This window comes from Mixophyes fleayi, chromosome 5 (assembly GCF_038048845.1).
Source record: "Mixophyes fleayi isolate aMixFle1 chromosome 5, aMixFle1.hap1, whole genome shotgun sequence".
Taxonomy (NCBI): domain Eukaryota; kingdom Metazoa; phylum Chordata; class Amphibia; order Anura; family Limnodynastidae; genus Mixophyes; species Mixophyes fleayi.
The window spans coordinates 197,676,819-197,700,522 of record NC_134406.1 but is presented as its reverse complement, the minus strand read 5'-3'; the positions used below and the strand labels follow the sequence as shown (position 1 = coordinate 197,700,522).

General features: G+C 41.6%; 1 protein-coding gene across 1 annotated transcript in view; it reads right to left on the bottom strand.

Annotated features, from left to right (window-relative positions):
* Positions 1–309: 309 nt before the first annotated feature.
* CD226 (CD226 molecule) overlaps positions 310–23,704 on the bottom strand; it is a 37,104-nt gene continuing 13,709 nt past the window's right edge. The window contains exons 4-6 of the mRNA XM_075211342.1: positions 7,454–7,547; positions 1,263–1,332; positions 310–715 (exon numbers count right to left, since the gene is read on the bottom strand). Coding sequence (XP_075067443.1) covers positions 653–715; positions 1,263–1,332; positions 7,454–7,547 — 227 coding nt within the window. The 3' untranslated portion in view covers positions 310–652. The remainder of the gene's footprint in view (positions 716–1,262; positions 1,333–7,453; positions 7,548–23,704) is intronic.

Genomic DNA, 23,704 nt, shown 5'->3' with positions numbered 1-23,704 from the left:
TTGGCTTTGTATGAGGTGACTATAGTTTTGCCCAGGTGACTGTAGCTCCTTTATGCTACAATTAGATGGTGAAACATTTAAAACATATGCCCCACATGGCAATATATACAAATATGGTAACAAGCACAGCTGTTATGCTCACGAAAGGGGATACGAGGTGGCTTAATCTTTGTTACAATAGTATAGCACCCTCTAGTCATATGTCCTTTTTACTAAGTCTTTCAGGTATACTAGAAAATGATTCAAAATCGTCTGCAGCACAAAATAATAAATAAAAAAAAAACTACACACTTATTTCAGCTCCAGGCATTTAATCAGGCCTTTAAAAGGCAGAATCTCAGCCACAACTAGTTGTTAGAGTCAAATACATCAAATGACAGTAGCAGAAAAACACCTGACCAAAGTTACACTTTAGATATGTATGCAAGTAACTGGCAGTGGATCACAGGCAAAGAAATCACATAGCCACAATTTGGCAAACACCAATTGATATTCCAGATGTTTATATCCATAATGCTAAGATGTGTTTTCTAAAGATCTATTAAATTAAAGTAATTTAAGATAAACTGAGCTTTTGAATATATTGAGGCAAGACAACTTAGAATAGCTGCAAATCCAACTATACAACAATTTGTTGACCATGTCCATCTTCTTATGACTTAAGTTCACTTAAGTTGGCATAAATGTGCTCTCCATACATTGTGCCGCTTCTAGGCTGAAATAAACAAAATAAGACTTGTCAGAGTAAAATACACAACTTATGAAATTTTATTTACTAATAACAAAAGCAACATTTTATGGACCAAAATCAGTCACCTTGCCACTGTAGCTCAAAATTGCATTTTTTTGCATATTGGGACAATGTCTGTGACATTTCTCCACAGCAAGTAGTAGCAACATTGACATACATTAAAGGTTATGAAAAGATATTCAGGGGCTTTAATCATTTTCCTAAATTGAAGCAAAATGTATTGTGCAAAGTGGTCTGTCTGTTGATGCTGATGGGATAACCATGATTACAAATCAAGCAGAAATAATTTGAGACTAGGGTTAAAGACCCTAATAAATTCTCAACATTCAATATGTCACTGTTAATACAATACATATATTTTAAAAAAAAACTACGTCAGTATATATCTGAAATCAAGCACAATTAATACTTGAGTAATAAGAATATAAATATGCTTAATTTACTGTAAAAAGTTAAAATATAGCTGTGATTTCATCGGTATATGTAGAAGCATTGAAATGTGTAGTTTTACCTGATATTCAACATTATATGTTGAACTGGTAGTTGGTGGTATAGTCTCTTTGCTCTTGTGCTTCCATTTCCTAAATGGAGAATAAATGGTTTATACAACATATTTTGTTTTAATTTGAAAAGCATGTATAAATAAAAATGTATATATTTGATATAACCTTAAACTATAACAACTGAGATAAGATCGGGTTAGGGGTATCGTCTCCTGGGGTAGACGGCTGCACATTATACGCAATCAGCCAAATATGTCACACCAGTCTAGTGCTTTGGTTTAAATAGCCTCATCTAGTTTTATTCATTAGCATGAAAATAAACAAAACATAAACAAAAGTCTTAGCCTGTTTGGTTTCTAGCTTAACACATAGGAACTCCCTCACTGAAGTGAGGGTCCTAGTGTCCCACACACCTACAAAACAGCAAAATATACAGATCACAAAATGCAGTATCTCCCAGGAGCCATCTGACCTCCTCCCCAAGTATTGAGAGACTGAATGAACTGCCTAGCAGCCTTTTAACAGCACCTCATGATTACTAGCTAGCTGGTTGGAAAACCTGAAATGGGACTTATGAATGAAGCCCATCCTTCTCTCTCCATTTGTACCCCAGGGACCCATATACCGGCAATTCCTACAGCCGAACACACTCTTTGCAAAGCTTTTTCACTCACACAAACAATCTCCATGGGGTTTTTAAAACACAAATGACAGAAATTCAGAACTTAAACAACTGGCATTTACTACTTTCCAAGTGCTTCTGTCACACAACACATAAAAATATCTGAGCTAATATAAGGTGAATTGTGAATTCCAAAGGCCACAGAAAAAAGACATTTATTCTTACACACTTTACTATAGTGGTCAAAAGTGGTGAATTCCAGGAGAACACACTAACTACTGGGATCTTGGAGTGAACTATTTAAAAATCTGCAGACTGATAGAGGACTCCTATTATATACTATAAACATTGAAATCCTGCAGTTGTATTGGTATATCCATTTATCTGGTTTAATACGTGTTGTGCTACTGTATAATACATTATTTTTAGTGTTTTGTATTGTAGAATAAATATATATTGTATGGAAAGATCACTAAATATTAAGAATATCCTGATTAGCTATACAAAGTGTATACCTTCTTAACTTCACTTTCAAAGAAATACTAAGGTCTTGATTGGATAAAAATTAATTTAAAGTCTAATTTCACTACAAACTACAATATGAATTTTAGATTTCTTCTTCTTCTCTTGTGACGATCTGCTACAGAAATAAATACTATTTAACTTCTGCACATTGGTTTTACTATCGGTAACCATTTCTCTTATAGCTATAATAATTTGACACCTTTGTAAACAATGGATTCTTGCTATTCATGTTCTAGTAGACAATGTTACCTTTACATGCCCTGCTTGTAGTTCTGTTTTTGATGACAATAGTTAAGGCAGAGAGTACCGTGAACTTTTTGCAACAGTCAGGAGACTTCACCACCCATCCTGTGATGATGAATCAATTCACATGGCGATCCCATGTCTAGATATCTGACAAACACAGCACTAGCAGCACTTGCCTGATTTTGCATGCTCTTGCTATTTCCACTGCCACTGTATCACTGGATGTTAGTAGTAGTGCCCAGGTACACACAGATACTGCAGCAGTCTGATTGAAAACTTTGTCTCCTTCCTAGGTTTCATGTCAATGTGTCCCAAATGAGCCTGAATATTTAGGCTCCAATGCTTAAAGCATATTATACAGACGTGGATAGCCCAGAGTTCTGTTCATGATTGTTTCTGGTTGTTCACACTGCCAAGAGAAGGCTCCATAAATTATGTAATGACTGTTACTTGCTATCTGAGCAGTGACTGGGCATGTTGGCACTTTGCCTCTCAGCAATACCTCAAGAGGTTCGTGCCTTCAATGGGAAAGTCCCCACTGTGCATGCTGGTGGTGCCAGGAGCAGGGAAGCCCATAGCAGAAGGGAAGGAGCCACTGAAGAGGGCATCAGGGCCAGATACAAATGTACACAACCTGCTGTGATAACTTCTGCCAAAGCTGTGTAAATGGTGGCTTCTGCGCCAACCAACTCCCAGGCACTAGGAAGCAATTGCAAATGGTAATCACAGTAATTTTCCATCCCCTTCTAGCAACATAGCAGATTGTCTAATATACCTGTGGCTGCTTGTTTGCTGTGTCTATTATAAAAGAGTGTATTTGGGGAGCAAGATCTAACTATGCTGCTACACATTCAGACAGAACTCATGCACTTTACTTATCCTGAATGATTCCAGGCTATAGAATGTTAGTCAAAGCAGCAAAGTGTTCTGAATGAATTCATTAGGACACATGAAACTTTAGGCTCCAATACTGGAGGTCCATAGTCCTAATTTGTTCATGACAACAGCAGTCAACGGTCTCTGTTTTTAGAGTTATGTCACTAATTTGGGGCGGGGTGTGAGTGTTCTTTTTATGGTTTATGGCTTAATGTTTGATTTGGGATGGTTTTTAAAATTAATTAGGGGTTACAAGGTTTGTAATATGGTTTCTGAAGGTTTGAAAAAAATGTACTAGATATTAGTGTTTTATGACATTTATAGTTTAGTTTACAATTTATTTTGTTCCAAATACATAAAAATTTGGTGATACAACTTCTAGGGTCTTCAAGAAATTACTTCCTAAAATTAAGGCATGTCTGATAAATAATCCATGTCACAGGTTTAATATTTATAAACAAAAACATATAAATCTGACACTATCTAAAAAGGGAAAACAAATAAAAACAAAAATGAATACATATACATGAGTATGTTCTACAGTTACCAAGGGTTAAAATTGCTTGAACTCAGAAGAGAAGATTTGAAACACAAATATATCACTAAATAAAAGAAATGTCTCTGTTTCAGCAAATAGTTTGTATGTGCTTCTATGCGCTCACCAAGTAAGCCTCATTGAAATCCATAAACCAACTTAAAATATATACATATATATAGTTTATGGTCTCCTGGATTAAATAAACAATCATGGTTCTGCACTCTTTACATCTTTTCCAAATTTGATAACTTTTGTTAGCATCTCAAACTGAAAATAACATTTGTATATAGGGGAAGAAAATTAACTAGTTAAAACTTTCTAAAAGCACCTGCCACCCCCGAAGGACACACCTTAGATGCAAGCAGAAAGTAGTAGAGTAAAAAATCAGGGGCCACACATCAATTTTTTTGCACAGGAAATCTTTTCAAAATATACTTGCACTTTTTCTTTAAAACTTTGTGCTGGAGTGTGAATTTCTGAACGATATATTTTTAATTCATTTTTATTAATTTAATATATTCCACATTTTTAGGTGACATTTGACTGCACTTTCTGTGACTATTTTACCAGGATCACTGAATACACATTCAGATAATACACTAGACAGGACAGATTTTCTAAGGCAAATTTCAATAATTGTAGCCAGTGATGAAGCTTCTTCTGTCAGGATTTGAAAGGATAGCAATTAGGTAAAAGTACTATAGAGCAATTTATGTCTGCTTCTACCATTTTCTGACCATAACTTGCAGGATTAGGTGGCTTGCCAGATTCTACATAATTCCCATCAATAAAGGTTTTTTCGCATTGGTGTTGACAGATTTTCTTTTTCCCTGGGAGACAGCTGTTTACAGCATGGTGACTGTCATTATTATGTTCATTATCGTAACGTTGTTGTGATTACGCAGATGCATTTTTTCCTCTGACACATTTCCCTTTCTTGTCTTTCTTCAAAACTTTGTATGTCTCAGGATAATGCAAAATCACAGACTCCCTTTCTGATGTGGCATAACATGTTCTAATTTAATGCTTATAACTTGGATCCAACAAAAAGTTCTGATTAAATAATTGCCTTTTTCTTGATCATTTCTACATGCTTGTGCGCTTAAAGGCATATTAGCGTAAATGTGTGTCATGGCTGCTATTTCTTTCTCACATACAACATCATTATCTATCTGTGATTTATCCTTATCAATTTTCACTTAACTCTTATTATCAAAACATATCTGACCAATCATTGCAGTTTGATTGTTGATTCGCATAGAGCAGCAGCTCATTATACTGCTGTATAAACTTAACTCTAGCAAAAAAAGAATGGGTAAAATGTCACTAAAGCCACAATCATCCTTGATAACAATCTTGGATGCCTCATCAAAGATGTGTGTTAGTTTATAAATGTCCTCCATCATTTTCTATTGTCTTGGGTGCAAACATAAATTTCTCACAAATTTTGGATGTGACATTGATGGCTTTCCTTTGCTAATGCAGTCTTTACAGCATAGCCCCAGTATAAGAACATTTAGATTGAAGATCAGATTTGAGTTGATGTAGTGGCACATTTTTTTGTCTTTGTAACATGGTAAGAACATATTTTACACAATATGATTTATTGAAATGGATCTTCTTTCCTTAAAAGATCTTCCTTGACATTGTTGGTGACAGGTAGAGCCATAACTTTTAGCACCTGGGATGAGAAAGAAAAATGCCAGCCCCTAGCCCTCAATTTTAACCGAATGAACCTAAAATATCCATAAACTGCGCCTCCCTTTAATGCTGTGCCCTGGGCGGTCGCCCATATCGCACAGCCCTAGCTATGGCCCTGGTGACAAGTGAGATCCTGTAGCTTGTCCCTTTTTTGGACTCAGTGAGTAGTGAAAGATGTACACTGATCCTGGCCATACTCACTCAACCACATATCTGTTGTGACATGAACCAGAATACAAACAGATTTGGAGAGTGGCTGCTGAAAATTGGTAAAAAAAAACAGCATATAAATCAAGTACAATTTTACGTGAAAAATACAAGGTAGTTGCCATCTTGGTTCAATTTTGCTATTTGTATATTTAGGAAGAGTATGCCAAGATTTGTACTATTGAACTTCTTCTTTCTGTATAATACTTCCTGCATTGATGGTTGGTAGCCATAGCCATCGTTGGTTTGCAATTTTCATATGGAGATATTATGAATATTGAGTTACAATGCCTGTGAACTTACAGCTTGCACTTCACAACTGACAAGCGGAGCTTCAGTCCAAAAATGAATGATTGATATTTACATCATCACCCTCATCAGCATTAGCAAAGACAACAAACCTAGATATACAACTAAACATGTTCATTTTATTTTTGCAATTTCCCTCAGTCAGGAAGTAACAATACTATAATATTCCTATATACACCACAGGAAATCATGGTACACCAACTTCTCTAGCAGAAAATCCCTTATGCATTATACCTAGAGGTACCTTTAAGACCTCTGTGTTGGAGATATAGTTTCTCTCACCTGCTGGACCAGCAGGGTAGTGCATATCCCCATCATTTGGACAGTGAATCATAGATTCTTGGCTTTGACAAGAGATCCAAATGTCCATTCCCTCCATAGAACACCAGGCAAATAAGTACGCTACCAATCCTTTAGGAAGCAAACTTTCAAAACACATAGGGCCTGATAATAAGTTAGAAGCAAACCAAAAAAAAGGGAAAATTTGCTACTTGGCAAAACTATGTTGCATTGGAGGAGAAGGTAAATTTAAAAGGTGGGGATAGATTTATTGTTGGGATGAAACATGTCCTAGATCAATTTTAAATTTCAGTGTTAAAATAATGCTACCAAGTATTTGTGTGTTATAGTATTTTCCTTGCGTGCAGAAAAAAAAAATCAATTTGAACCCCTTGCACTGTAACATGGTTTGTAGATGCAAATCTGCTTCTTTATTGCTTTGCTCCTAATTCAGTATGAGGCCTATAGTTTATTTAATCAGTAAGTACAGACTCTACATCTCATTATACCATTGGTATTGCTTTCCTTATTCTTCTATATGGTCTCTTAATGAAGCACAGCTTTCACATGGGAAGATGCTTGAACTTAAAACTGGAACTTCAGTGTATAGTAGAGAAGTGGGCATGGTTATACCTATATGGGCCTAGCAGAAACCTTTCCCACAGAGGCTGGGACTAGTGTTGGGAAACCTTTTTAACAACAATACAAATTTGAACTCATATGTACGGTAAATGTTAGTTCATAAGCAAAGTGCCTAGGGTCAACAAATTAGTTGGGTACATTTGCAAAGTCAACTTTAATAACACCATTCAGGTGAGTGTGAAATAAGCATTACATTTTTAGGAAGTATATCAGTTTGTTATCACTCTGATATTGCCAGGTATTACAGCACTTACCTTTTAACACATATAACTGCTATGGAGATGATTGCAATGATGATAACTAAAGATCCCCCATACATTACAGCAACAGTGTAAAGTGGAGATATACCTAAAGAAAGACAATGATATAAAATGTAAAAACAAATTATTAAAACATTATAAAATAATAATATTGCTAGTTTTACCATTTTAAAAGCATACCGCTATCATGAATGTTGGAGGATGACCGCTGTATTTATTTTATGCTTGAAAATGAAATGTCATATTAAAAGTATTTTCAAATGTAACTTTCATGGTTTCTTGATGCTTTATTATATTATATTTAGTACCATATTTGTTGTTCTCAAAAGGAAAATATTGTTGTTACCAAATTCCTCCGTCATAATACTTCTGAATGCCAAATACACTACAGTATGTATATAAGCTGAACAAATGAACCCCCCATTCATGTTTGGCAAGTTGCATAAAGTACAGATTAAATGGTCTTGTAGAAGAAACTACCTTTTGAGTCAAACTTTCACACCACATCACAAATAAACTATTGTTTAAAACATAATGGTATCTAAAAGCCAAGCAGATTATTTCCTTTCCCAACGTAAAAATCATATAATGCTACACACGTGTCATTCATAATTTCAGTCTTATAATTTGTTAATTGCTTGCTAACCTCTGTAGAATTATGCTATTAATTGACAGATACATAGATCATTTTGGATAACACCCCACACTTAGGGCTAGATTTACTAAACTGCGGGTTTGAAAAAGTGGAGATGTTGCCTATAGCAACCAATCAGATTCTAGCTGTCATGTTGTAGAAGGTACTAAATAAATGAAGCTAGAATCTGATTGGTTGGTATAGGCAACATCTCCACTTTTTCAAACCCGCAGTATGGTAAATATACTCAACTTAATGTATACTGATAGTTTTATACTTAAAATGGTCCATGGTTTGAAGACCAGTATCGCTGTAATAAACAGATATTTTTCTATACAGTATTATTAGGATAACTGTTAACATTATTGTGTGTGCATGTGCATTGGTATAGATGACTCCAAATTTGGTAGAAGGCTGGAATGAGATATGATACAGAAAAGAAATAGGGGACAATTAGGCTTTACATTAGGAAGCGTACATATTCAAAAAGGCAACCTAAACTACAAAAATAAAGGCAGTAACATCAAGGTCATCCTGTTGGTTTTAACCTGAGGTGCCCAAAAAATTCTGGAGGTGAGCTCTCAAAAGGCTGCATGTTGTCGGGATTTTCTGTTTAAGGGGTGGGGAAGAGTGGTACAGGGGAAGGGGAGGGGGAGACGGGGCATTGGTAAGGGTTGGGAAAGGAGGGTAAGCTGGAGTGGGGGAAAGGAGGAGAGAAAAAAAGGAGATAGTAAAAGAGCTTCTGGGAAGGGATGTGGCCCACACCGTCCCTCTCCAGCATCAAAGAAGGAGACAGGAGTGTAGAGGCTTATTGAGTTCCGTGCATTGGAGGATGATGAAAGGAGTACTGGGGTCCCATACTCTGTGGAAATTAGCAATTTTGTCCTGAAGGAGGCTTGTGATGTATTCCATCTATACTATATACCATACCTGTGTACAATTACTTGAAGGCCAGGAGGGCTTCCAGTCTTTAGCAATCTGCATACGTTTTGCAGCACAAACATGCTGTATCAATTTGTTGCTATGTTTGGAAATTTATTTTATTGAGGAGCTGAGCAACATGACCAGAGGGTCAGGGGTAATTTCAAAGACCAAGATTTGGGTAAGGAGCATAGACACTTGTAGCCAAAGATTGGCAACCAGGGGGCATTGCCACCATGTGTGATAGATAGTCCCCTCAGCCCCACAATCTCTCCAGCAAAGGTCCAACGTACCTGGGTAAATTCTGTTCAGTTTGGTAAGTACCATATACCACCTGGTGTAAACTTTGTAATCATTTTCCCTAACTGATGTGTTTATGGACACTTTGGAGATCCAACGTCGCTTTTGTCACGGAGCTTGAGTTTGGAATAGGCTTCGAAGCCCCGCTCTAGATAAACTTACCCCCAGAGAGGTGTGGAGTCTCTATCAATAGACAGGTATTCACCAGGGATCCCCACAAGGAAATATGGACTTACCTGCTCTCTAGCTGCAGGTCGAGGTCCTCTAAGGGGGATTAGAGCAGGGTGAGATGGAACCGTGGAGTGGAGCAGGACTGCTGGACGATAAATGCAGAGGTTCAGGTGAATAGCAGTGAATAAATCGTTGAGGTCTTTAGAAAGCGAATAGCTGAGTACAGGACTGATTATGAGGCAGAGGTTCCTGCAACAATACCACAGGTCTTAATCGTGGAACAAGTAATACAGGATACCAACTGAGAGGTGGTGAACTGCAGAGAACTGATGCACTGAGATCCCTGGAAAGCGAATAGGTAGAGGACAGACTGATGATGAGGCACGAGGTTCTTGCAATAATACCACAGGTCTTGATCATTGAACAGGTAACACAGGATACCGATGTGCAGATGGGAGATAGAGAGAACAGCGACCTAACAGGTAAGGTGACCTGAAGTTCTGGCAACTAGTAAAGAAGCAGGTGCTTTAAATAGACAGAGCTGATGGGCAATTAGCCAACCAAGAGAATGCAGGAAGTTTTGAAAAGACCAGGGGGTAAATGTATCAATCTGCGGGTTCTTCAACACCCGCGTGTTCAGCCTCTTCCGCGATTAAATTTCAAGCGGCACTGCATTGTAAAGGGTTAACTTCCCTTTACAATGCAGCGCCGCTTGAAATTTAATCGCGGAAGAGGCTGAACACGCGGGTGTTGAAGAACCCGCAGATTGATACATTTACCCCCAGGGGTCCGCATGCTCAGTTCAGACCAGCAAATGAATGCAGGGTGTGAGAACCAAGGGAAACAGGTAAGATCAGTGACTAAAATACAGTTTAGCTAGTGCAATGTGTGACAGCTTTCCATTGCTCAACTTAAAGGTAGATGATGTCATCCCGTTAGTAAGCACCATCGAGGAGGATCGGTGGTACAGCGCTTGAATACCTGTGAAAAAGGCCCCCCAAACCCATGATAACAAACAGTGTGAAGCATAAAGGGCCAGGAGAGCCTGTCAAAAGCCTTCTAATTGTCAAATGCTAAAATTACAGAGGGGATTCTACATTTATTTACATATGTGATAATGTCTATTGTCCGTCTTGTGTTGTTGCTTTGCTTCAGATAAAACGAAGTGTACAGAGTTACGGAACAGGATCGCAACTCCATTTTTCTTGGCAGGTTGAGAGGAGTAGTACACTGAGGAATATCGACGAGAAGCCAGGAAGGGTTGGATTAGGGTTCAGGGATCGCCCATCCAACGAAAAGAATAGAACATACATTCTGAAACACACCTGAAGGCCTATACGTAATTGTGTAATGTGTAGAGAGTTTTGCATTTATCTAGTAACTAATAAGAATAAACATTCAACTCATAAAACAAGAAAAAAACATAATATTATAAGACTTGCAATGGCAGAGGTAATTTTGTCACTAAGACCTCTCCAGACACTGGTGAAAGTGAGGGTCATGGAGGACAAGATGACTCTGAGCCGCGAGGTCCCTCTTGTGCCTCGCGGCCAGAAGGTGATAGATTAAGCTGGTGAAGCAAATGCTTGACCACATCGTAGGTCCGTATGGCCACCTGCCGGCCCTTCACCTTCACATCCACCTCCACCACTCAGTGAAAAGGAAATCCCATCAGTATTTGTATCCATTATCTCATAGAGTATGAGCCACATCTTTGAGGTCTTGCCATTTAGCGATCATGAAGGGGGAAAGGTCCTGAGACACCTGCATGCAGCTACCTTCATATAGCACATGTGGATTATTTCTGACTGCTGTTGAGATAGAATCCTTAATTTTAAGGATAATAGCCAGAGAATAACATCCCTAGGGAAACAGAGTCCATCAGATGGGGCCTCAATGTCCTGTGTACTCACTTTATTTGAATGGTTTGGTTGGACAAAGCAGGATGCAAGGAAAAAAATAAGTTACTAACAGAGCTCCAGGTTCTTGGGTTCAACTGTCTCAGGGATATTGCATAGCCACAGATTGTTCCGGCGATCCCTATTTTCCAAGTCCTCCAGTTTATCCTTGAGGAAAACATTCTCTTGCAGTGATAGTCAAGGTCATGTGCCGCATCAGTTTGGAATTTAAGCATGGAGTCCACCTTGCTTTCTAGAACCTTTGTTCTTTTAGAGAGGGTGACTATATCTGTTTTCAGGTCTGCTGTAGCTTTCTGGAGAGCCATCAAGGAAGAGTTGGTGTGAACCACAATCAAATTACGTAGTTCAGCGAAATTGGCTTTAGTGGAGGGGATTGAGGTACATGTAGGCTCAAGGTCACCTTGTACTCCTGGGGGGAATGCAGTGGAGAAGATGGTGGCTCTCCAGCCATGTCTCTGCACCCCCTTCTCACTGCTTTATGCATGGTTGCAAGTAAAACACATTATCTGGGAAGTTAGTTATGTAGAGCAGTGCTCCGCAACCTTTTCTCAACCTCGGCACACCTAAGCCATGCCCAGAATTCCATGGCACGCCAAAAACAAAAATATACAAAAAGGCAAAGTGCATAAACAGAAATTACATTTAATTGTTATTTTTTATGTGATAAATTTAACATTGCAGCTAATATTTTTTTTTTACTTATGAAGTAATATTAACTATGCTAACTTATAACTATAATTATTATTAACTTTTAACTACAACTATTGTGATACTTGTGCTTGTTTTAATGAACACAATAGTTTTATATTCGGCTCGATATTTGACAGAGCAACTCGAAGTTCTTGGTCAAGGCCCTTCTACATATTCTACAGCTAGCATAAATACAATACATTCTAATTAGCTGGATACCAGATTATTTGTGCAGTATAAAGTAAAAGACATGGTTCCCAAAAACAATAATATTCTATGTTGATTATTTTAACAGTGCCTAAATGATGATGCACTTTGTGGGTTATTTCAGGCTGAGCCCTGTTTACGTGAACTTTGATAAGTACACAAGTTTCATTGCACAATATGAAACATTCAATAGGAATTGACTGCATACGTCCTTTTTCCAAAGAGCTAGCACTTTAATCCTGGGGACAGAGAGAGACGCTGCTTGCCAGTGTTGTTGTCAGTGTTCAGTGGTTAAAAGAGAGAAAGTTATATGAACATAAACTCACCAAAACGAGATAACTTCAGCTAGTAACAGGAAAGGGGCGGTGCTAGCTCCATACCCAAGGAAATGATAAGTAGAGAGAAGTGCAGGACTTCTGGGTACAGTGTTAGAGGAAGTTAGGAAAGGAACATATGTGGGAGAAATGAGGGGCAACTCCTGTAACCCGCGACCTGCAAAAAAAAAACCCAACTTGGAAAAAAAATCCAAAAAATAATTCTGCTGGTTATAAACGGAATTGGCAACTATGGCAGCGACAGCAGTGGAGGGATAAGGAACACACTTGCCGGAACGTCACACGTATGCGATACATTCAAGTGTTACCCCCGTAACATAATAATAATAATAATAAAAATAATAATAATAATAATGAACTCTTTATTTCACTAAAATAATTAACAAAGCAAAACATATGTGACAAATGGTGAAATTATTTCCTTAAGGCAAGGTCTTCAAGTTAACCATAGTATGATGCATGTGCCGCCATAAATCTTGTGCTTTTTCACCTGTTGGAAGCATTGCGCCGCTGCACACTTAGCAACATCAAGTGGCACACGGGTATGCCACAGCACACTGGTTGTGGAGCATGGATGTAGAGGACAGGTGGGGGGAAGGTAAAGGGCCTCGGCTCAGCAGCAAGTCCTATGAGAAATCAAGTGAAAAAGAGAGGTCCATCTAGCAGGAACTGCGGTACCCAGCCCATGTGGATTCAGTTCCAGGATGACAACCCCGGAGAGGGCTGGTCAGGTCTGCCACAATAGGGAGGATCTCCAGACTTCAATGCCAGTGGGCAAAATGTAAAAAGAGTATATCGTGAGCATAGTATATGGTAGGTCCTTGCAAAATGATGTCTTGCTGAGGAAGTTTTAAAACTTATAAAAACGTGGCAGACCGTTGCAAGGAAATTCTTAAAATTGTAAAGGCCACTGCCAATGTACTAGTCACAGTCTTGGAGCCTCTGTATATGTAGCACCCTCTCTGCCCATGTTGTATGGGCCAAACAGCAAACCCCTAGTAAGGAAGCATTAACATATGTAAGGCTAAAGTAGTGGAATGCAGTCTATGGAGATGCTGTGGTTTCTGTGTACAGTGTTCAGTACCTGAAATCTTCACTGAGTAGACCAGATGGGTGGAATTCAGCTATTTAGTCTGGGGCTTAGATAGTCACCTCTTTGCCCATCATATTTGGAGACTGAAAGAAGACAGCATTTGGCGATGCAGGGATAGCGCTTCGGTTAGAGACCTTGCTAAGTGGGGGCAAGATGGCGCCCGCTGCTTCAATTCATAGCAGGAATCATTGTGCCTGTCCTGAGTAGATTCATGGTGCAGTCAGAAGGTGTCTCCAATAGTTTAGATCACCCTTGATGTTCTAGTGTAATTCCTGGGGGAGAGCTGGGGTGCAGGTTCCTGGGCGTACGCAGCTCACAGCCAGCGGTCATGGAGCCACGGTCAGGAACCGAGAGATACTTGCCAGGGTCCCAGCTGCTAGATTGAGGGGTCCACAATGTTCCAGGAACCCCTCCATACGGTTGTCACTGTGGTGCATGGCTGTGTCGAAATTGTAGGCAGCTTGGAGGAGCTCTTTGAATCAGCGGCCATTCAGGTCAGCTCCCCCCGGCATGATTGACCCCGACTTGTTTGAATTTTGAATGGTACTTCATATATTTAAGGTATAATGTTAACCTATGTACCAAACATTTACAAATTAGAGGAACCATGCCTGTATTTTGGCAAATGCCCATTGCCATTTGATTTTAATTGTTCAAGAATTGTATAAATAATTTACATTTATGGTGGTGTCATTTACATCTGTGTTAGAAATGCGTCTATGAGTAAAAGCAAAAAAACAAACTAGATATTTAAATTGAATATGCTGCTGGTGGAAGAAACATTATATTACTGCAGCCAAACTAACCTTCTTTTATTGTATTAATTCTATAAATGCAATACTTGGACTATTATTATTATTATTATTATTATTATTATTATTACTACTACTATTATTGACTCTATATTTTAGCAAATTCAAACAGACAAATATTAATATTGCAAGTAACTCTATGTGCAAACTGAAAATAAATTCTATACATCCTATAAAGTATTGTAAGCAAGTTAATAATAAACAAATAAAAACATTATTACATTATAATACTTTTTGGAATGAAATGATATTAAGAAAGTTGTGAGAATCTTCACAGAGAGAATACATATTGAGTATATCTACTAATAAAAAGGCATTGTAAAAATATTTATGTAAAAATAAATGAGAAAAGAAAATGAAGACTGGAATTTAAAACATACACATATAATCAAATTAGAATATTAGCTGTTCATTTTTGTTTTTTGACTTTTGCATATATTCATATTTAATATTTTTCTGTTTATATTAATTAAATAACCATATATTTAGCTGAAGATTTCATATTTTGCAAAATATTTTCAATTGGCATTCTAGACTTTATTGATTCAATTTTTTAAATTCTATATTTGTTTATTTTTTCAAAATGGCAGAATAAACAGAAGATAATAACCATATGAAGTGAAGTAAACATCTCAAAAGAGAGACTCCAGGGGACATGAAAAAAAGAACAAAAGAGGGGAAAAAGAAGTGATGGGTGGTATAAAAGTAGAATAATGGGAGCATCTCACTGATCCAATAACAGTAACAGGTATTTAACCAGGATCAACCATGAGGTAAAGTGAGAACTTCATCTGAGAATGGAGCATCCTTAGGGAAGAGAAGTCTATGTTCTGCTAGCACACCTCCCCTCTCCCCAATACCTTTATTCCTGACAATAATTACTGTTCTCTTCATATATTGACTGCATGAGGAAGAATACACTGATACACAGAGCAATCACTGTGCACTTATTCCTGCAGTCATTGAAGAGAATTTGCATTGTCCAAAATGGACGAGGAGCACAACATTTACTCTTTGGTTGTGCTGTGTGCCCCATCTTAAAAAGGTGTTCTATATTTCTAGCAAGGCACACAAGTTTATAAAGCAAGAGTAGTATTTGCAGAGAAGCAGAAGTTTGCACCAATAGGAGCCGTTGAACAGAGTAAGGGCATTCTTTACAAACTATGTGTCATGATCTGCCTACAGCGTATGCATTACATGCTGCTTTGCATGGCAGCTCCTGCCTTTTTGTCATTCTATTATTTGTATTTCTATTTTGTGTTCCAGCAGTACCTCTTTTCACCAGAGGTGCTGCTATTGTGCATTATTCTTGTGCTTAAGGAGTTAACCTGTATGTTCACTAATTATCTCATGCACCTGGGTGTGTCTCATTCCCCTTATATATACCTCTTCCTCCCAGCAGTCATTGCTGGTTATTGTTGTCCCATCCTGTGTTGTCCTTTCCTGTTGTCCAATCCTGATGTAATTTCCTGTTGTCCTTACCTGATTGTTTCTGGACATTCATGCTACTTTCTGCATCAGCTGGAACCTGGTATTTATCACTGCTCCTTATTACCTGTTGTTAACACCTCTCTGCAAATAAACACAGAGTGTTTTCACCTATCCATGACTCCTAGCTGTACTTCTGTTTGAGATCCGTGACAGTATAACCAGCCCAAAATACAGCTTTGGAGTCAGGTGAAAGTTTTGTTTTATTCTGGGACTTTTTTTGCTGCAATCAAGTTTTCATTTGTCTTTTGCAACATGTCTGTTTTACCAATCATGGAATTACCACTGCTACAAACCTTACAAATGGACATTATATTGCTACGCTCCCAGCTGGCTAAATTTTCCACTTTGCTTTTGGACCCACTTAGGAGACTATCAGAGACTGTTTCACTGAAATCTAATACTGCTGATTTGACCCAGCCAACTCTGTCTGCTGCTGAATCTGTGCCGCCAACACCTTGCTATAATACCATGCCAAATTTGCATTTAACTAACAACTGCAGTTTAACTAATGCCCGGTTCACAAGTGGGCCACGCCCCCATCTGACCGAAGTGGAGCGACAGCGCAGAATAACCAACAAACTGTGTCTCTACCGTGCCAGCAATGCACATTTCTTGCAGGACTGTCCTGTCCGTACACCACGTCAGCTTATTGAACAATCTCCTGGTGTTTCCTCTCGGCACTCCAAATCTGTTTATGCTCCAGCATTCCTGTTCTCTGCGAAGAGACCCAATCTGCCAGCTCCAGCCGCCTGTCCTGAGGCACCTACTCCCTCTGTCTCCCGTGCCGAGGTGCCAGCCTCTGTCTCCCGTGCCAAGGTGCCAGCCTCTGTCTCCCGTGCCAAGGTGCCAGCCTCTGTCTCCCGTGCCAAGGTGCCAGCCTCTGTCTCCCGTGCCGAGGTGCCAGCCTCTGTCTCCCGTGCCGAGGTGCCAGCCTCTGTCTCCCGTGCCGAGGTGCCAGCCTCTGTCTCCCGTGCCGAGGTGCCAGCCTCTGTCTCCCGTGCCGAGGTGCCAGCCTCTGTCTCCCGTGCCGAGGTGCCAGCCTCTTCCTCCAGCTCTGAGGTCACATCATCTGCCTCCAGCTCTGAGGTCACATCATCTGCCTCCAGCTCTGAGGTCACATCATCTGCCTCCAGCTCTGAGGTCACATCATCTGCCTCCAGCTTGGAGCCTGCTGCCACTGTGTCCGGTTCCGAGTCTCCTGCCACTGTGTCCGGTTCCGAGTCTCCTGCCACTGTGTCCGGTTCCGAGTCTCCTGCCACTGTGTCCGGTTCCGAGTCTCCTGCCACTGTGTCCGGTTCCGAGTCTCCTGCCACTGTGTCCGGTTCCGAGTCTCCTGCCACTGTGTCCGGTTCCGAGTCTCCTGCCACTGTGTCCGGTTCCGAGTCTTCAGCCGCTGTCTCTGTTCCTGAGCTCCAGTTTGCTCCAGAGGGGGCGCTGCCCTTCCAGTCTGCTCCAGAGGGGACGCTGCCCTTCCAGTCTGCTCCAGAGGGGGCGCTGCCCTTCCAGTCTGCTCCAGAGGGGGCGCTGCCCTTCCAGTCTGCTCCAGAGGGGGCGCTGCCCTTCCAGTCTGCTCCAGAGGGGGCGCTGCCCTTCCAGTCTGCTCCAGAGGGGGCGCTGCCCTTCCAGTCTGCTCCAGAGGGGGCGCTGCCCTTCCAGTCTGCTCCAGAGGGGGCGCTGCCCTTCCAGTCTGCTCCAGAGGGGGCGCTGCCCTTCCAGTCTGCTCCAGAGGGGGCGCTGCCCTTCCAGTCTGCTCCAGAGGGGGCGCTGCCCTCAAAGACTTCTCCAGAGTGGGTCCTGTCCCTCCAGTCTGCTCCAGAAGAGTTGCCAGTCCATGCGGTCCAGCCCGAGTTGCCAGTCCATGCGGTCCAGCCCGAGTTGCCAGTCCATGCGGTCCAGCCCGAGTTGCCAGTCCATGCGGACCAGCCCGAGTTGCCAGTCCATGCGGACCAGCCCGAGTTGCCAGTCCATGCGGACCAGCCCGAGTTGCCAGTCCATGCGGACCAGCCCGAGTTGCCAGTCCATGCGGACCAGCCCGAGTTGCCAGTCCATGCGGACCAGCCCGAGTTGCCAGTCCATGCGGACCAGCCCGAGTTGCCAGTCCATGCGGTCCAGCCTGAGTTGCCAGTCCATGCGGTTCAGCCCGAGTTACCACTTGGTGCTGTCTGCCCTCAGGCTTCTCAAAGTGCTGTCTGCCCTCAGGCTTCTCAAAGTGCTGTCTGCCCTCAGGCTTCTCAAAGTGCTGTCTGCCCTCAGGCTTCTCAAAGTGCTGTCTGCCCTCAGGCTTCTCAAAGTGCTGTCTGCCCTCAGGCTTCTCAAAGTGCTGTCTGCCCTCAGGCTTCTCAAAGTGCTGTCTGCCCTCAGGCTTCTCAAAGTGCTGTCTGCCCTCAGGCTTCTCAAAGTGCTGTCTGCCCTCAGGCTTCTCAAAGTGCTGTCTGCCCTCAGGCTTCTCAAAGTGCTGTCTGCCCTCAGGCTTCTCAAAGTGCTGGCAAGCCTGCCGCCCAGTCCGGGCCAGCTCCCAAGTCTGCCGCCCAGTCCGGGCCAGCTGCCAAGCCTGCCGCCCAGTCCGGGCCAGCTGCCAAGCCTGCCGCCCAGTCCGGGCCAGCTGCCAAGCCTGCCGCCCAGTCCGGGCCAGCTGCCAAGCCTTCCGCCCAGTCCGGGCCAGCTGCCAAGCCTTCCGCCCAGTCCGGGCCAGCTGCCAAGCCTTCCGCCCAGTCCGGGCCAGCTGCCAAGCCTTCCGCCCAGTCCGGGCCAGCTGCCAAGCCTTCCGCCCAGTCCGGGCCTGCTGCCAAGCCAGCCGCCCAGTCCGGGCCTGCTGCCAAGCCAGCCGCCCAGTCCGGGCCTGCTGCCAAGCCAGCCGCCCAGTCCGGGCCTGCTGCCAAGCCAGCCGCCCAGTCCGGGCCTGCTGCCAAGCCAGCCGCCCAGTCCGGGCCAGCTGTCAAGCCTGCTGCCAAGTCCGAACCATCCGTTGCCGAGGGTGCCAAGTCTGAGCTGCCACCTACCTTTGAGGGGCACCTTTCTCAATTTAGTGCTCTACTGAGGTTTTGTGCTTCTTATTTCCCCTCGGTACCTAGCCTTGTCAGTGACCCAAAGAGGCAAGTTTTGTTTTTGTTAACACATTTTAGAGGAGAGGCTATGGAATGGGCAAACCCTTTTGTTGAGTCTGATCACCCCATTCTTTCTGACTTACAACTATTTGTCGAGGCAGTGATCAACAAGTTTTCACCAACACCTCCCGCTATGCCTTGTTACGGGGCCTCTGTATTGTCAGCAGGTCCACCCATCTCACCTGGCCTAGAGATTTCATTGTGCTCCACCCAATTGGTTCAAACTGCTGTTCCAGGGAATTCTCGCAAAAAGAAAAAGCGAAAGAAGAGAGCAAGGTCTACAGAGCTTGAACTGGCAGCTGGCATAGTCTCCTTTGCCCGTCCACCCATGGACGAGGACTTTTCTGCCGGGCCCCCAATTCTGGACTATGATTCCGATGAATTCAGACATTTTTGGTAATTGGGCGTCTGGAATCCGCCCTTAAGGGAGGGGGTACTGTCATGATCTGCCTACAGCGTATGCATTACATGCTGCTTTGCATGGCAGCTCCTGCCTTTTTGTCATTCTATTATTTGTATTTCTATTTTGTGTTCCAGCAGTACCTCTTTTCACCAGAGGTGCTGCTATTGTGCATTATTCTTGTGCTTAAGGAGTTAACCTGTATGTTCACTAATTATCTCATGCACCTGGGTGTGTCTCATTCCCCTTATATATACCTGTTCCTCCCAGCAGTCATTGCTGGTTATTGTTGTCCCATCCTGTGTTGTCCTTTCCTGTTGGCCAATCCTGATGTAATTTCCTGTTGTCCTTACCTGATTGTTTCTGGACATTCATGCTACTTTCTGCATCAGCTGGAACCTGGTATTTATCACTGCTCCTTATTACCTGTTGTTAACACCTCTCTGCAAATAAACACAGAGTGTTTTCACCTATCCATGACTCCTAGCTGTACTTCTGTTTGAGATCCGTGACACTATGCAGTTGGTAAATGGAATCACCAATTTTTGCAAAGCAGTGCAAAAGTGAGGATTCAATTGGAGAAGCAAGATTTTTTAAAATGGGATAAAGGGAAGAAGAAGGTACATTTTGAATGGCACTCATTGCTGTGCATTGCATTGCAAACTGCTATTTCCACACCTGATCTGGTGGACATAGGGACATTTTTCAATGTGATGTTATTTTCACCTCTGAGTTGACCTTCAGTGGAGAAGGGCAATTCTAGGCACACTTTGTTCAATAACTGATATTAGTAAATATCCCTCATGATTGGCTATTCTACAATAGTATACCAACTGTTGGTATACTTTCTTTTAAGGAACACTATTTTATTAGGATAACCTCTGTTATCAAAGTGATTGCTACTGTGCTAGGGGATTTTGTATGTCATAATATTAAATGTTCTGTGAGATATCATTTGTAATATCATTAATCATGTGGTTTGTCATGTGATATTATGAATGATTTCATTATAAAAGGAACTTATCTATGTTTTTAACATTTTTTGAAAGTCGGGCAATCTTTCCTACTCTCCATTCCAATGCAAAAGGTGTATACCACATATAAAAGGAGCAGTTTTCCTTTCTTCAAGCTTGAAAGTAAAGAGGTGGCTAACATGAATTCATGGAGACCAGTCACATGGAATCACCATAAGTCATAGTAACCAAATCCAGAATATCTTTAAAAGATGCTATTAGTAAAAAGGGTGTGCATAGGGTGCTATTCATAGAATTAATACATAATGAAGGTGGTCTTATGCTTGTGCGTGCAAGAAAAATGTGTGAGGCTTCAAGAGGTGGTTACTATAGAATCTCCATAAGGCCCCTGTGTAAGACATCCATAGTTGTAGCAGTAAAACCAAAAGCTAAGCTTTGTAGGGCTAGTTACAAGTAGCATAAGGAGACTATAGTCACTATTGAGTAGAAATGCTAACTGACCCCCGTGTTTTGGTTATGGTTTTGGATCTGGATTATCTTCGGGTTTTGGTTTTGGCAAAACCGCCCTTGCGTGTTTTGGTTTTGTTTTGCTATTTTTTACAAAATTTCATATTTTGGGCTAAAATCACATAACTTGGGTATTATTTTGTACCGACCTTATTATTAACCTCACTAACACTAATTTCCATTCAATTTTTACCATCTCACAGGTCACAACATGCTTTTCATACACTTTCAGCCAAATACTGCAGCGAGCTGGCTGGATGTTAAGCAACAGAGCAATGGCACACACTGCAGTTTACATCCCATCTAGAAAACATTGCCACACACCAGTGTCACAAACTCACAATAGAAAAGTAATACAAGATGGAATTGTCCTTGTGGTCTCCCACCCACCCATATGTTGGATATTACAAAGGACATGCATACTTTAACAAACCAAGCACTTCAGCGACAATGGCTGCCACTTTTGTAGCTGAAGTGCTTGGTTTGTTTGGGCCCCCACTAAACCACCTATCAATGCCCTAAAGGCAGGTTAGATAAAACAGTGCTGTCAAATGAATTATACAGTGTCAAGATGTTGCCATCATCATCTTCAACATCATCCTCACCCTCATCAGTGTATACATCATCATCACAGACTATACATTCATCTCAGCTGGAATCCGCCAATACAGAAGTGTCATTACTTGGATGTATTTTCCGCTAAAGGCCTTTCTCGTGGAAGATGTAGTTCATTTTGATGAACATCATCTTTTTCTCATTTTTAGGAAGTAACCTCCTACGTCGATCACGGACAAGGTTCCCGGCTGTGCTGAAAACTCTTTCAGAGTAAACACTGGAGGGTGGGCAGCTTAGATATTGCAAAGTGAGTTTGTACATGGGTTTCCAAATTGCTCGTTTTTCCTCCCAGTATGGAAAGAGACTGTCTGACATGTCGATTTCAATTAACTCTTGAAAATAATCCTCCACCATCCTTTGCATGTTATTAGTAGGACCGGATGGAGTTATGGCCAAGAACACACTCTTTTTGCTAAATTCTTTCAAACTAGACCAGATGTCAAACTGTTGTTGTCTGCCACCTGTGTCATCCCTGCTTCTCTTTGGAAAGCGCAATTTCTTACGAGCAGCAGCTACCTGAGAAACTGAAGGAGGAGACGCCGTCAAGCCACGGACCACTTGAGCTGTCATCTTACTGACCAGGAGGTCCTTGCATCTCTTAAGATCTCGGTCAGTTAGAAGCAAAGAAGCTACGTAGGTCTTAAACCTAGGATCAAGCACAGTCGCCAAAACATAGTGATCCGACTTCAAGATTTTATTAACTCTTGGATCATGGTGAAGCAATTTAAGTACTTGATCTACAAGGCCAACATACTTTGCGGAATTGCTTTCTTTCATATCCTCCTTCAGTTTCTAAAGCTGTTTTTCCAAAAGTCGAATTAAGGGAATGACTTGGCTCAAGCTAGCAGTGTCTGAACTCACTTCACACGTCACTTCAAATAGTTTCAGCACGTTGCACAACACAGAAAGGATTCTCCACTGTGCAAGACTGAAATACATTCCCCTTCCTTTCCCAATGTCATGACTTGTGCAATACGCTTGTATGGCTTTGTGCTGTTCCTCCCTCCTCTGAAGCATGTACAGGGTGGAATTCCACCTTGTTAACACCTCTTGCTTAAGTTGGTGGCAGGGCGAATTAAATTGTTCTTTTAGCTGCTGCAATCTCCTGCATGCTGTGGCAGAATACCAGAAAGCATCTCCTGCACCTCACAGTTATTTTTCATGAAGCTCTGCACCACCAAGTTTATTGTGTGAGCAAAGCAGCGAATGTGATGGAATTCACCCAGCTGTAATGCTTGCACAATATTGGTGGCGTTATCAGAAATGACATATCCTGGGGAGAGTCCAAGTGGCATAAGCCATGTATCAATGACATCCCTTAGTTTTCTTAACAAATTATCAGCTGTATGCCTGTTAGTGAAGCCAGTGATACAAAGAGTAGTCTGCCTGTGAGAAATGTTACTTAATGGTGTACATGTTGCTGCTGTTCCTGCTTGTGAAGGTGAATCACCAACCCAGTGGGCTGTCACAGTCACATAATCTTTTGTTTGCCATCTTCCACTTGTCCACATATCTGTGATTAAGTGTACAGTGGGTAGAATGGCATGGTGTCGCATTGGAATTTGGTAACAGGGACACAAGACCTCAATTAACTGTGAAAAACCAGCTGCGTTAATAGTGGATATTGGACACAGATCTAACACTAGCATAGTCGCTATGGCGTTTGTGATCCGCTTTGCGACTGGGTGACTGCTGTCATACTTGCTTCCTCTAGCAAAAGATTGTTTCACAGTTAATTGTTGTAAAGTTCTACTGTTCTTCTTCTTGGGCTGCTTATGGGAGTAAGATTCACCCCCAGCAGCAGGACCAGCAGCAGCAGCGGTAGGCCTAACAGTCACAAAATCTTCACAGGAATTCTGGTAAGGAGAGGAGTCATGTAGTCTAAGCGGCTTGGATGCAGGACTAACTCCGATCGCTAATGAGGATATTTATGAGGATGGTGTTGTGGGTGTCGATTGCAGGAGCCGTTGTTATTTTGTGGGAATAAGTTTTGGATTATCCCAAAAGCTTCCCATTAACTCTCTTCAAATGGCGTAACATGGATGAGTTTCCTAAATCGTTTATGTCCCTAC